Raw genomic sequence first — 14,122 nt, 5'->3', positions numbered from 1 at the left:
GAGGAATTAAAGACACACACACAGAAATATAGAGGTGTGAAGTGGAAAATCAGGGGTCTCACAGCCTTCAGAGTTGAGAGCCCTGAACAGAGATATACCCACATATTTATTAACAGCAAGCCAGTCATTAGCATTGCTTCTATAGATGTTAGATTAACTAAAAGTATCTCTTATGGGAAATGAAGGGATGGGCTGAAATAAAGGGATGGGTTGGCCTAGTTATCTGCAGCAGGAGCATGTCCTTAAGGCACAGATTGCTCATGCTGTCGTTTGTGGTTTAAGAACGCCTTTAAGCAGTTCTCTGCCCTGGGTGGGCCACGTGTTCCTTGCCCTCATTCCGGTAAACCCACAACCTTCCAGCATGGGTGTTTTGGCCATCATGAACATGTCACAGTGCTGCGGAGATTTTGTTTATGGCCAGGTTTGGGGCCAGTTTATGGCCAGATTTTGGTGGGCCTATTCCCAACAATTCCATTGTATGAATGTACCTTATTTAATGAATTAATGATATTTAATGTTTTTCAATACTATTACAAAATATGAATATATTAATAGTTATACCTTTGCCTGCTTTTCTGATTATTTCCTTAGAATAACTATCTAAAACTTTGTGCTCAGCTCTTGACATATATTTCCCCCTAAAAAGATGTCTCCTTCTCCCTACAATCAATACAGGACATAATTCAGTCTGTGTCAAATAAAAAGTATCTGATTTAGTTTTGCATTTTCAAAGAATACCAGTGTTAGGCCTATTTTAATATTGATAATTCATAATTATTTTTGTGTGTGAATTGCCTGCATCTGTCTCCAAATTATTTTCATTTTATTATTGATTTATAAGAGCATTTTATATATTAAAGATAGCAAATCTTTGTCATATATATTGTGAATAGTTTTACCCAGTTTTCTGGTTATCTTTTAATATTATTCATGATATATTTTGCAGTGAAGAAATTTTAAGTTTTTGTGTAGTAAAAGCTGTTGGTCTTCTCTTTTAGGGTTTGTTCTTTCTCTATCAGACTTAGAAATACTTCAGTGACCTCAAAACCATAAAGAGGTATTTTTAATCTTTATTTCCATTGATTATATTTATAGCTTTTATTTTTTAACATTTGGAGTATTTTGGCATATGAGAAAGGTAGGGTTCAAACTTTATTTTTTTGAAATGGTTAACCAATTTTCCCAATATCATTTATTGAATAATCCATCTTGTTGCCATGGTTTAAAGTACCATTGTCATATATTAAATTTCCATATATATGTATGTATGTATGTCCATTTTCTACTTATTGTTTTGTTTCATTGACCTGTTTGACTATTTCTGTGACTGTTTCGTCATTACATTATTTTATTATCCTTAACTTTAGTATAATATATTTCTATATATGGTAGGGAAGATATGCTGTCATACAGAGTAATTGGCCACAGCATTCATCCTAAGTTTCTTTGGTACAAACAGCAAGCTCAATGCAGTATGACATTAATCACAGTGTTCTTCCGATTTACCTTCTTCCAACTTTTGTTAGTGGGTTTTTCTCTGAACTGGGTGGTTTTCTGGAATTCTAATGGAAGAAATGTATGTGTAGATAGATAGATAGATAGATAGATAGTTATTTCTGAGAGATCTCTTCCTTTTCCTGTGTTGTGTGATGAGCTGTGTCTTAGTCAACTTGGGCTGCTATAACAAAATCCTATAAACTGGATAGTTTGATCTACAGACATGTAGTTTTCACAGTTCTGGAGGATGAGAAATCCAAAATCAAGGTGCTGGCAGATTTGGTTCTTGGTGAGGACCCTCTTCCTGGATTGTGCGGATGGCTGCTACATTGCTGTGTGCTCACATGACCTCCTCTTTGTGCTCAGGGAGAGAGAGGTCTGGTTTTTCTCTCTTTTTATAAGGATATTAATTCCAGGAGGGATTATGAGGGCTTCACCCTCAATACCTCATCTAAACCCAACTACCTCCCAAAGATCTTACCTTCTATTATCATCACATTGGCGGGTAGGGCATCAGCATATGAATTTGGCTGGGGCAGGTGTGCACAGGCATTCGGTCTATAACAAGCTGTTTACTACTGTTTGGATTTCCTTGAATCCATTCTCATCTTGTGATCTATACGGGGGTATATTTCTATATTTCTTTCCTTTCCGTTGTTGCTTCAGATGTTCAAAAACCAAAAATCTAGTAATTTCTTTGGATATTTTTCTATGAACTTGGAAAGTTATCTATGTACTTTCTATGCATATTGATTGCCTTTATTCATCCTGAGACAAAGAAATATCAAGTATTATTTCGTTCAATGTAGTATATGTGTTTCCTCTTAATAATTAAAAAATATTAACAGATAAAAGTGGCAGTTAAGAAATTATGATATACTATAAACATATAAAACAAGCTCAACATCACTGATCATCAGAGAAATGCAAATTAAAACCGCAAGGAGATACCATCTCATGCCTGTCAGAATGGTAATTATTAAAAAGTCAGGAAACAATAGATGCTGGCAAGGCTGTGAAGAAATAGGAATGCTTTTACACTGTTGGTGGGAATGTATATTAGTTCAACCATTGTGGAAGATAGTACAGCGATTCCTCAAGGATCTAGAACCAGAAATACCATTTGACCCAGCAATTCCATTACTGGGTGTAAACCCAAAGGATTATGAATCATTCTACTATAAAGACACATGCACATGTATGTTTACTGCAGCACTATTTACAATAGCAAAGACCTGGAACCTACCCAAAGGCCCATCAATGATAGACTGGATAAAGAAAATGTGGAACATATACACCATGAAATACTATGCAGCCACAATCTCAGTCCTTTGCAGGGACATGGATGAAGCTGGGAACCATCATCCTCAGCAAACTAACACAGGAACAGAAAACCAAACACTGCATGTTCTCATTCATAAGTGGGAGTTGAACATTGAGAACACATGGACACAGAGAGGGGAACACACACACACACACCTGGGCCTGTTGGGGGTTGAGGGGTGAGGGGAGGGAACTTAGAGGATGCATCAATAGGTGCAGCAAACCACCGTGGCACACATATACCTATGTGTGGCACACATATACCTGCACGTTCTGCACATATATCCCCCCTTTTTTAAGAAGAAATAAGAAAAGAAATTATGATATTCTAGATGATTCTTAATGACATTTTGCATGCCTATAAAATTCTTGAGCCATTGCCAAGCAGAGCAATAAAACTGTTGCCAATGTTTTATGATTATGTTTCATTCTAGGCATGCCTTCTCCTGAGATTCAACTTGGATTTAAGCTCAAAGAGGATCTGCAAGAGCAAATGAGTAAAAATAGGATGATGGCTATTCTTAGCGAGGATACAATATTACAGGTGTGTAGTGTGTTGATTGAATACACACTCATTAAAAATTGGAAATGCTATCAGAGTGGCAAATTGCTAATTCTTATTCTTTTTGTCTATTATTTTGCTTCTTTCCTCTTTTCTTATTAATTTTTACCTCTTTCTTAACCAGTCATTCTATTTCTTTGCTGAAACTTTGATGAAAACAATTGTTTTAGGAGGGAGGATTTAAAATACAGTTGACCCTTGAACAATTTGGGAGTTAGGGATGCTGACCCTTTGTGCAGTCAGAAATCCACATACAACTTTTGACTCTCCCAAAACTAAACTACTAATAGCCTACTGTTGACTGGAAGCCTTACTGATAGTCAATACATATTTTGTCTTTTATATGTATTATATACTGTATTGTTACAACACAGTAAGATAGAGAAAAGAAAATGTTAAGATGATAAAGAAGAGAAAATATATTTACTATTCATTAAGTGCAAGGGGGTCATCATAAAGATCTTCATCCTATCATCTTCACATTGAGTAGACTGGGGAAGAAAAAGAGAGAAAGAGGAGGGGTTGGTTTTGCTTTCCCAGGGGTGGCAGGGGTTGAAAAAAATTCATGTGTAAGTGAACCCACACAGTTCAAGCCTGTGTTGTTCAAAAGTGAACTGTGTTTTCTTTTGTCTACTCTTACACCTCTTATGTTTTTCGCCCTTTAGTAGAGATGCAGATATGAGAGGAATAGAGGTTAAAGTAGGATGTAATAATTATGAGTTTCATCTCCATTTTATATTAGGGATTATTCTTAAACTTGTGAAGAAGATATAGCCTGTATGGTATAATTTGAGATATAGGCCACTGAAAAGACACTTCTGTTGTCTTGTGTGTGAGTGTATGTATGTGTATGCACACGCACACACACACATACTAATAATTTTTACTTTTTTTTGTCTTTTAAAATATGATTTTGACATGTCATTTCAAACTGCATGTAGATTTCTGACAATCAAATTTTTTTGGTGTACAGATTATTATCACCTGCGTACTAAGCATAGTACCTGACAGTTTTTTTTTTTCTGAACCTTTTCCTTCTCCCATCATTCTCCCTCAAGCAAGCTCCAGTATCTGTGTTTCCCCTCCTTCTGTCCATGTGTTCTCATGATTTAGCTCCTACTTATAAGTGAGAATATGCATTACTTGGTTTTCTGTTTCTGCATTAATTTGCTAAGGATAATGGCCTCCAGTTCCATCCATGTTGCTGCAAAGACATAATCTCATTCTTTTGTATGACTGCATAGTATTCTACCACGTGCCACCATGCCTGGGTAATTTTTGTATTTTTAGCAGAGACAGGGTTTTGCTATGTTGGCCAGGCTGGTCTCAAACTCCTGACCACAAGCGATCTGCCCACTTTGACCTCCCAAAGTGCTGTGATTACTAGCATAAGCCACTGCACCTGGCCTGTTATTCTTTAACTTTTAATAGCCATTTTGACTGGTGTGAGCTGGTATCTCATTGATTTGCATTTCCTGAATAATTAGTGACATTGAGCATTTTTTCGTATGCTTGTTGACCACGTATATGTCTTCTTTTGAAAAGTGTCTGTTCATGTATTTTGCCCACTTTTTTTTTTTTTTTTTTTTTTGAGATGGAGTTTTGCTCTTGTTGCACAGTCTGGCGTGCAATGGCACAATCTCAGCTCACCGCAATCTCTGCCTCCCAGGTTCAAAGAATTCTCCTGCCTCTGCCTTCTGAGTAGCTGGGATTACAGGCATGCGCCACCATGCTTGGCTAATTTTTTTGTATTTTTAGTAGAGATGGAGTTTCTACATGTTAATTAGGCTGATCTTGAACTTTTGATCTCAGGTGATTTGCCCGCCTCGGCCTCCCAAAGTGCTGGGATTACAGGCGTGAGCCACTGTGCCCGGCTATTGCCCACTTTTTAATGGAGGTGTTTTTTGTTTATACATTGTGTAAGTTTCTTGTAGATTCTGTATATTAGACCTCTGTCAGATGTATAGTTTGCAAACATTTTCTCCCATTCTGTAGGTTGCCTGTCAAACGTTTTGTACCATTCTGTAGGTTGCCTGTTTACTCTGTTGATAGTTTCTTTTGCTGTGCAGAAGCTGTTTGGTTTAATTAGGTCCCATTTGTTAATTTTTGTTTTTCTTGTGATTGCTTTTGGAATTTTCATAATCAAATCTTTGCCAGTTCCTATGTCCAAAATAGTATTTCCTAGGTTACCTTCCAGGGTTTTATAGTTTTAGGTTTTATATTTAGATCTTTAATCCATCTTGAGTTGATTTTTATATAAGGTATAAGAAAGGGGTTCAGTTTCAACCTTCTGTATATACTAGCCAGTTATCCCAGCACCATTTATTGAATGAGGAATTCTTTCCCCATTGCTCGTTTTTGTCAGCTTTGCCAAAGATCAGATTGTCATAGGTGTGTAGCTGTATTTCTGGGCTTTCTCTTCTGTTTCATTGGTTTATGTTTCTATTTTTGTACCAGTACCATGCTGATTTGGTTATGGTAGCTTTTTAGAGTTTGAAGACAGGCAATGTGATTCCTCCTGCTTTTTCTTTTTGCTTAGAATTGCCTTGGCTATTCGGGCTCTTTTCTGGTTCCGTATGAATTTTAGAATAGTTTTTTCTGGTTCTGTGAAGGATGTCATAGCACTGAATCTGTAAATTGCTTTGGGTGATACGGCCGTTTTAACAATATTAAGTCTTCCTATTCATGAGTATGGAATGTTCTTCTATTTGGGTCACATATGATTTCTTTGAGCAGTGTTTTGTAATTCTCATTGTAGAGATCTTTCACCTTCCTAGTTAGCTGAATTCCTAGTTTTTTGTTTGTTTTTGTTTTTGTTTTGTTGTTGTTTTACCAATTATGAATGCGACTGTGTTACTTTTGACTGTCAGTTTGGTGTTGCTCTTGGTGTATAGAAATGCTACTGATTTTTGTACATCAATTTTGTATTCTGAAACTTTGCTGAAGTTGCTTATCAGCTCAAGGAGCTTTTGGGCAGAGACTGTGGGGTTTTCTAGATATAGAATAATGTCATCTGCCAACAGGGTTTAGTTTGACTTCCTCTTTTTTTATTTGGATGCCTTTTATTTCTTTCTCTTACCTGACTGTTCTGGCCAGGACTTCCAATACTATGTTGAATAGGAGTGGTGAGAGAGGGCATCCTTATCTTGTTCTGGTTTTCAAGGGGAATGCTTCCAAGTTTTGCCCATTCAGTATGAAGTTTGATGGTGACTGCGGCTTTGTCATAGGTGGCTCTTATTATTTTGAAGTATGTTCCTTCAATGCCTAGGTTATTGAAGGTTTTTAACATGAAATGATTTGAATTTGATTGAAAGCCTTTTCTGCATCTGTTGGGATAATCATGTGGTTTTTGTCTTTATTTCTGTTTATGTGGTGAGTCACATTTATTGATTTGAATATGTTGAAGCATTCCAGAGATAAGGCCTACTTTATCGTGGTGAATTAGCTTTTTGTTGTGCTAATTCACTTTTGGTTTGTTAGTATTTTGTTGAGAATTTTGATGAGCATCTATGTTCATCAAGGATATTAACCTGAAGTTTTCTTTATTTGTTGTGGCTCTGCCAGGTTTTAGTATCAGGATTATGGTGGCCTCATAGAATGACTTGGGGATGAGTCTCTCCTCCTCAATTTTTTGTAATAACTTCAGTAGGAATGGCACCAACTCTTCTTTGTACATCTGTTGTAATTCAGCTGTGAATCTCTCTGGTCCTGGGCTTTTTTTAGTTGGTAGGCTGTTTATTACTGATTTAATGTCAGCACTCATTATTGGTCTATTTAAGTATTCAATTTCTTCCTGATTTAGTTTTGGGAGGATGTATGTGTCCAGGAATTTATCCATTTCTTCTAGAATTTTAGATTTATATGCATAGAGGTGTTGATAGTTGTCTCTGATGGCTATTTGCATTTCTGTGGGGTCAGTGGTAACATCTTCTTTGCCATTTCTAATTATGTTTATTTGGATATTCTCTCTTTTCTTCTTTATTAGTCTACCTAGAATTCTGTCTGTCCTATTAATTTTTTCCAAAGAACCAACTCCTGGATTTGTTGATCTTTTATATGGTTTTTGTGTCTCTGTCTCCTTCAGTTCAGCTCTGATTTTTGGATATTTCTTGTCTTCTGCTAGCTTTGAGGTTGCTTTGCTGTTGCTTCTCCAGTTCTTCTAGTTGTGATGTTTGGTTGTTAATTTGAGAAATAAGATCCTTTTGAGACAAGCAAATGCTCAGGGGATTCATTACCACCAGAACTTCCTTACAAGAGCTCCTAAAAGAAGCACTAAATATGAAAAGTAAAGATTGTTACCAGCCACAACACAAACACACTTAAGTACACAGACCAGTGACAGTATAAAGCAACCACACAAACAAATCTGCATGATAACCAGCTAACAACATGATGGCAGGATCAAATTCACACATATCAATACTAACCTTCAATATAAATGAACTAAATGTCCCCATTAAAAGGCACAGAGTGTCAAGCTGAATAAAGAGGTATGACCCAGAGATAAGCTGTCTTCAAGAGACCCATCTCACATGCAGTGATACCCATAGGCTCAAAATAAAAGGTTGGAGAAAAATCCACCAAGCAAATAGAAAACAGAAAAAAGCAGGTGATGCAGTCCTAATTTCAAACAAAACAGCCTTTTAGAAACAAAGATCAGAAAAGACAAAGAGGGGCATTCCCTTCCCTAGTCCATAGCAAGAAAAAGAAGGGCACTACATAATGGTAAAGGATTCCATTCAACAAGAAGACCCAACTGTCTTATATCTGTATGCACCCAACTCAGGTGCACCCATATTCATAGAGCAAGTTCTTAGAGACCTAAGAAGAGGCTTAGACTCCCACACAATAATACTGGGAGACTTCAACACCACACCAACAGTATAAGACAGATTATTGAGGCAGAAAATTAACAAAGAGATTCAGGACCTGAACTCAACACTTGACCAAATGGACCTAGTAGACATCTACAGAACTCTCCACTGGAAGACAACAGCATATACATTCTTTTCATTGCCACATGGCACATACTCTAAAATTGACCCTGCAATTGGACATGAAACAATTTTCAGGAAACTCAAAAAACTGAAATGATACCAACCACACTCTTGGACCACAGCGCAATAAAAATAGAAGTCAAGGCCAAGAAAATTGCTCAAAACCGTACAATTACACAGAAATTAAACAACTTTCTCCTGAAGGACTTTTGGGTAAATAATGAAATTAAGGCAGATATCAAGAAGTTCTTTGAAATTAATGCGAACGAAGACACAACTTACCAGAATCTTTGGAACACAGCTAAGGCAGTGTTAAGAGAGAGATTTATAGCACTGAACACCCACATCAAAAAGTTAGAAAGATCTCTCTCTCTCTCTCTCTATATATATATATATTTTTTTTTTAAAGTAAATGTCATGGGGAAAAGTAAGGAATTATTCTGTTAGCACCCTGGTATAAATAAGTTAGCTAACTAGAGATAAGGAAGGGAAGGGAAGATACATACATTGTAGTAGCAGAAACTGACAGCATTTCCCAAAAGTTAATATGAAGGTCTACTTAATATCATACCTAGGAAAGTGTATCAAATAAATGATCTCTGATAAAAACCAAAACATTTAACACCAAATATCTTTCCTTGAAATTGAGAGCTCTATATTTGGCTTCTAATAACTCACTTAAAAATTAGTTTTGTAACTTCTGAGATCAGAAAACATAACATTTATTTCCTCTGGCTTCAGTAAGTGTGAAATAGGTGGTAATAATTATTTTTCTTTCCGTTTATTTCAGACACATTTGCTATGTGATTATTGTCCCAGGAACTGTATTATACCTCAGAACATGGTTTAAAAAGTTTGATTATCAGACCCATTTGGGTAGCTTTTTAAATATGTGGATGCTCAGACCCATACTTGGGTGGAACCTGGGAATGTTCAGTTTTCAAAAACCTTCCAATTAATTTCTAATATTCAGTCAGCTTGGAACAATCGCCTTAAAGGACTTGAAGAGTTAATAAATGTATTCTTCAAAACTTTATCATCAGATAGTAAAGTAGCCATCTGCTGAGTATGGGCTTGTTGTAAAATTACGTTAAGAAGGATAAGTGAAGTATTGGATATTTGTTTATTTTTTAAAAACTTTCATTGGAAAAATAGATACCTCCTTTAACTTTCTTTTATATCCCCACTTTTGTCTACAGTAAAAGGTAATGTAATCCCAGTGTTTGAACATCTGTAGTAAATTTTAATTAATACTCTTTTATAAATTGATGAATGTTGCTTCTTTCATTGTTTTCTTTTATCCTATCAAAATAAACCTTTTGAAATTTAACTATATGAGAGAAACTGACTTTATCAGATAAAGAAATTAAGATACCTGAAAAGGCACTTTCTCAGAGTTTTTTTTTTTTTTTTTAATTTGTTGTTTTGCAACTGGAATTAGATTTCTAAGTAAATTCTAAATAATTATGAAACAGGTTTCTAAATAAATTCTCCCCAGATACCAATATTGACATTTCAACTTTAAAGAAGACATTTTAGAAATGATGAGCTATTTTAAATAAGAACAAACAATGAATAAATAGAGGATCTTTGATTTGATATATGTCATCTTGATTTTTTTAAATGTAGGCAGCAATCTGTAAAAATATTTTATTCTCCTCATTTTTGTTGGGTCTTATAAAATACCATTTCTAGTTCTTTACATGTATGCTATATGGCAAGCAGTTTTAAAACTTTACATGAATAGATTTTGGTTTGTTTGGAGAGTTTAGTGATATGCCTGGAGAGATAATGGAGACATGGGTGTGTCAAAATTAGGGGGGCATGATGGTTCATTTTATGTGTCAACTTGGCTGGGTCACCGAATGTTCAGATAGTTGGTCAAACATTATTCTGGATATTTCTGTGAGTGTTTTTGAATGAAATTAACATTAAAGTCAGTGGACCTGAGTAAAGCAGACTGCCCTCCATCATGTGGGTAGGCCTTATCAGTTGAAGACCTGAGTAGAACAAAAAGACCTGCCTCTCCCCGTAAGAGAGAATTCTATAGCAGACTGTCTTTAGATTTTATCAGCACCATTCGCTCTCCCAGATGATTTCCTGCTGGCCTTTAAATTTCATCTGTACTATTGGCTGTTCTGCTTCTCTGCCTGTTGACCTTTAGACTGGAACTATACCATTGGCTCTCTGTCTCTCGAGCCTGACAGGTCACACTGCATATTTGCACTTGCCAGTTTCCATAATTGTGGGGGCCAATTCCTTATAATAAATCTCTTTCTACATATGTACACATCCCGTTGGTTCTGTTTTTCTGGAGGATCCTGACTAATACAGTGGGCATCACTGGTCTCATAGTCAGTTTTTGGTCATCTAGAAGATACTTGTTGACAGGGAGTAATGATTAATTGAATTATACAATTATTACCAGTAGGCTGCTTCTTTTACCTCAGGACTATTTATCTGAGAGTTGTAAATACAACTTGAATCTCACTTTCCTTTTCCCTTTTGCAGCCTCCATCTTCTACGTTTATCCAGATTCAGAGAGAGAATCAGTTAAAATGAGCATTAAAGAGAACTTTGAAGGGGAAATAAATAACCACAGGCTTGTCTGATGAGTGTGTAATAGAAGAAGGATCAGGGATGGCAAGGCCAGAACTAATGGAGAGATTATGCACTGCATGGTCTTTTAAAGCCCCAGTGGGCAGGTAACATTCTCTCCTCCTAGCTGCCTCACTGAGTAATAAATTGCTGGGCTACTCAAATGCAATGTCATTTTTCTAAAGTTAGGTACCCCTGACTCTACTGAGCTGATCACTACTGCCAATGGTATACTTTTCCTGGCTCTTTAACTCATCCTAACTTGTTTCCTAAAATTGCTGTCTCTGTTCAGAAGTTGCAATGACTTAAGAATATTTCTGGCCGGGTGCGGTGGCTCAAGCCTGTAATCCCAGCACTTTGGGAGGCCGAGACGGGTAGATCACGAGGTCAGGAAATCGAGACCATCCTGGCTAACACGGTGAAACCCCGTCTCTACTAAAAAATACAAAAAACTAGCCGGGCGAGGTGGCAGGCGCCTGTAGTCCCAGCTACTCAGGAGGCTGAGGCAGGAGAATGGCGTGAACCCGGGAGGCGGAGCTTGCAGTGAGCTGAGATCCGGCCACTACAGTCCAGCCTGGGTGACAAAGCGAGACTCCGTCTCAAAAAAAAAAAAAAAAAGAATATTTCTGGGAAGAAGTAGGATGAAAATGGGGTTTTAGCACCTAACTTAACTGGAGTAAAGACAATTCTCATTCAGTGGTTAAATCGCTGTGTATTTAAGTTGTGTTTAGATCCTAGTGAGTGGATGTTAACATTTAAGAATACTGAAGCAGTACACAGATGGTACCATATGTCCAGAGGGAACCCTCTAAAAGGCAATTGTATGGATATTTGGAAATATTTTAAAATATTTATATAGATGACCAAGTTTGGGTACCTCACTCTGAAAGAAAGATATCTTAAGCAAATGTTATTAGCAATTCATCCAGGTACTTCAAACACTTACTGAATACCAGTAACTGCTATTCTGGTCTATCAAATGTGAAGGTAGTTTGTGTGAGACATTCAGTGTGTCATGGAGAGCCAGGATTGGTTGGGCTGATCCGGCAAGCCAGACTTCTTCCACTCCACTCCCAGTTATCCATAAATCAGTGAAAGATGATGTTCTCAGATAGCAGGAGATTGCTTTTTTGGTTGAGGGTATAGAAATACATTTGCTTCTTTTCTAGATCCTCTAAATTAACACAATTAACCTCTCTTACCTCTCACATCCTAGCTCCAAAACAACAACAACAACAACAACAACAACAACAACAACAAGAAAACTACAGTTTAATGGCCTTGTCAAAATGCAGTGGGGTAAAGACAGGGGAAAGTGCAGTCACATGTATTAAAAAGATAGATACCAATTTGGTGTTTCTTATGAAAAAATTGATTGACATGTATTCCTGCATATTGTTCATTAACAAATTAACAGCTCCAGCCCCCACTTTTATTCAGTGGCATTAGCTCTTGTTTGGTAGTTCTGTCTATAGAGGAGGAAAAAAATCAGCTGTCAGGAGCAACCTTCCTTCCTACTTGCTTTCTTACCTTTTGCATTTACCTTTTGCACTTTTGGAGGCCAAACATGGGCAGATAGCTTGAGCCCAGGAGTTCAGTGTAGAACCTTATGTAGGTAGAGTCAAACGAATAATTAGTCCTCAACAGGAAAAGTCACCGGTCCTTTAGTAAGATAAATGAAGTGAATATTACAAATATTTGAAAAATTACTTTGCAGAGACACAGAAATATCTTGTGTGTAAGTATACCCTGTTGAATTAATTCTTGGAAGCGTCTGGGTTTGTCTCTTGACATTTCTTCTTATCTCTGGCCTCTGAGCTCTGTAAAGCCTACTTAGGAAGTATATAGGTGTGAAACTAATGTAACTTTGGAGTGTTTAGGGATGCATTATCAATAAATAATACTGAGCATTAATTGGAGAAGGTTGAGGTTATCACATTGGTTTGTTTGTATTTTTTGACATAACTTGCATATTGTTAATTAACGAGTTAACATCTCCAGCCGCCACCTGTATGGAGTGACATTAGCTCTGTATTGGTATTAGTGTAATCATGAAAATGCTTGCAAGTTCAGCCTAATGGCTTTATTTTCAGAGAGCTTTATAATTGATCTTAGAAACAAACATAAAGGGCCCCTAAAGAGAAGTCTTTTACTAAAGATCTTTGATGCTAATATTAACAGTAAAGATTCCTTTTAAAGTGACAAAAGCCAGTATGTTGTGAACTCTTAAAATGGAAGCATATTGTCAGTGCATTTTATCTTTTTTGAAAGGGACACAACAACTTCAGATTTTCTGATATTAATTAAGAATTAGGCAGAATCAGTTTTGAGATGGGGTCTCTGTCATCCAGGCTGGGATGCAGTGGTGCAATCATAGCTCACTGCAGCCTCAATCTCCCTGGATTCAGGTGACCTTCCCACCTCAGCCTCCTAGACAGTTGAAACTATAGGCATGGGCCACCATGCCTGGCTAATTTTTTTGTTTTTTTTTTTTGGTAGAGACTGGGTTTTACCATGTTTCCTAGGCTGGTCTCCAACTCCTGGGCTCAAGCTGTCTGCCCAAATTGACCTCCCAAAGTGCTAGGATTACAAATGTGACCCACTGCACCCTGCCCAGTTAGTATTTTACACTGTAACACAAAAGTCATATAATTTCTGGTTCTTAGGGGAAATATTAAAACTCAGAACTGGACAAGAGTGGCTGTTCAGAATCATCACATATTAATGAAGAGGAAAAAACTAGGAATTAAAAAAAGAACACTTCTCTTTCTCTTCACTTAAGTTCTACTTTTTTTTTTCTTTTTTTTTTTTTTTTGTGGAAAGGAGTTATGATAAAGACAGAAGAGCCAAAACTATAAAACTCTTAGAAGAAAACATTGGAGAAGAGTATCATGACATTGGATTTGGCAACGATTTCTCAGTTATCACACCAAAAGCACAGTCAACAAAAGAAAAAATAGATAAGTTAGATTACATAAAAATTAAAAACTTTTGAGCATCAAAGTATACCATCAACAGAGTGTAAAAGCATCTTATGGAATGGGAGAAAATATTTGCAAATCATGAATGCTTTACAGAATATATAAAGAATTCTTACAACCCCACAAGAGAAAAAAAAAAAAAACTGAATTAGAAAATGAGTAAA

The 14,122-nt window shown here is 36.6% G+C and overlaps 1 protein-coding gene across 1 annotated transcript in view; it reads left to right on the top strand.

Annotated features, from left to right (window-relative positions):
• ANKRD31 (ankyrin repeat domain 31) overlaps positions 1-14,122 on the top strand; it is a 160,681-nt gene that overhangs the window by 11,637 nt on the left and 134,922 nt on the right. The window contains exon 3 of the mRNA XM_025388455.1: positions 3,255-3,364. Within this exon, the coding sequence (XP_025244240.1) occupies positions 3,255-3,364 (110 nt within the window). The remainder of the gene's footprint in view (positions 1-3,254; positions 3,365-14,122) is intronic.

This window comes from Theropithecus gelada, chromosome 6 (assembly GCF_003255815.1).
Source record: "Theropithecus gelada isolate Dixy chromosome 6, Tgel_1.0, whole genome shotgun sequence".
In the NCBI taxonomy this organism is placed as follows: domain Eukaryota; kingdom Metazoa; phylum Chordata; class Mammalia; order Primates; family Cercopithecidae; genus Theropithecus; species Theropithecus gelada.
Note: the sequence above shows the minus strand (reverse complement) of the source record. Positions and strands in the feature narration are given on the sequence as shown.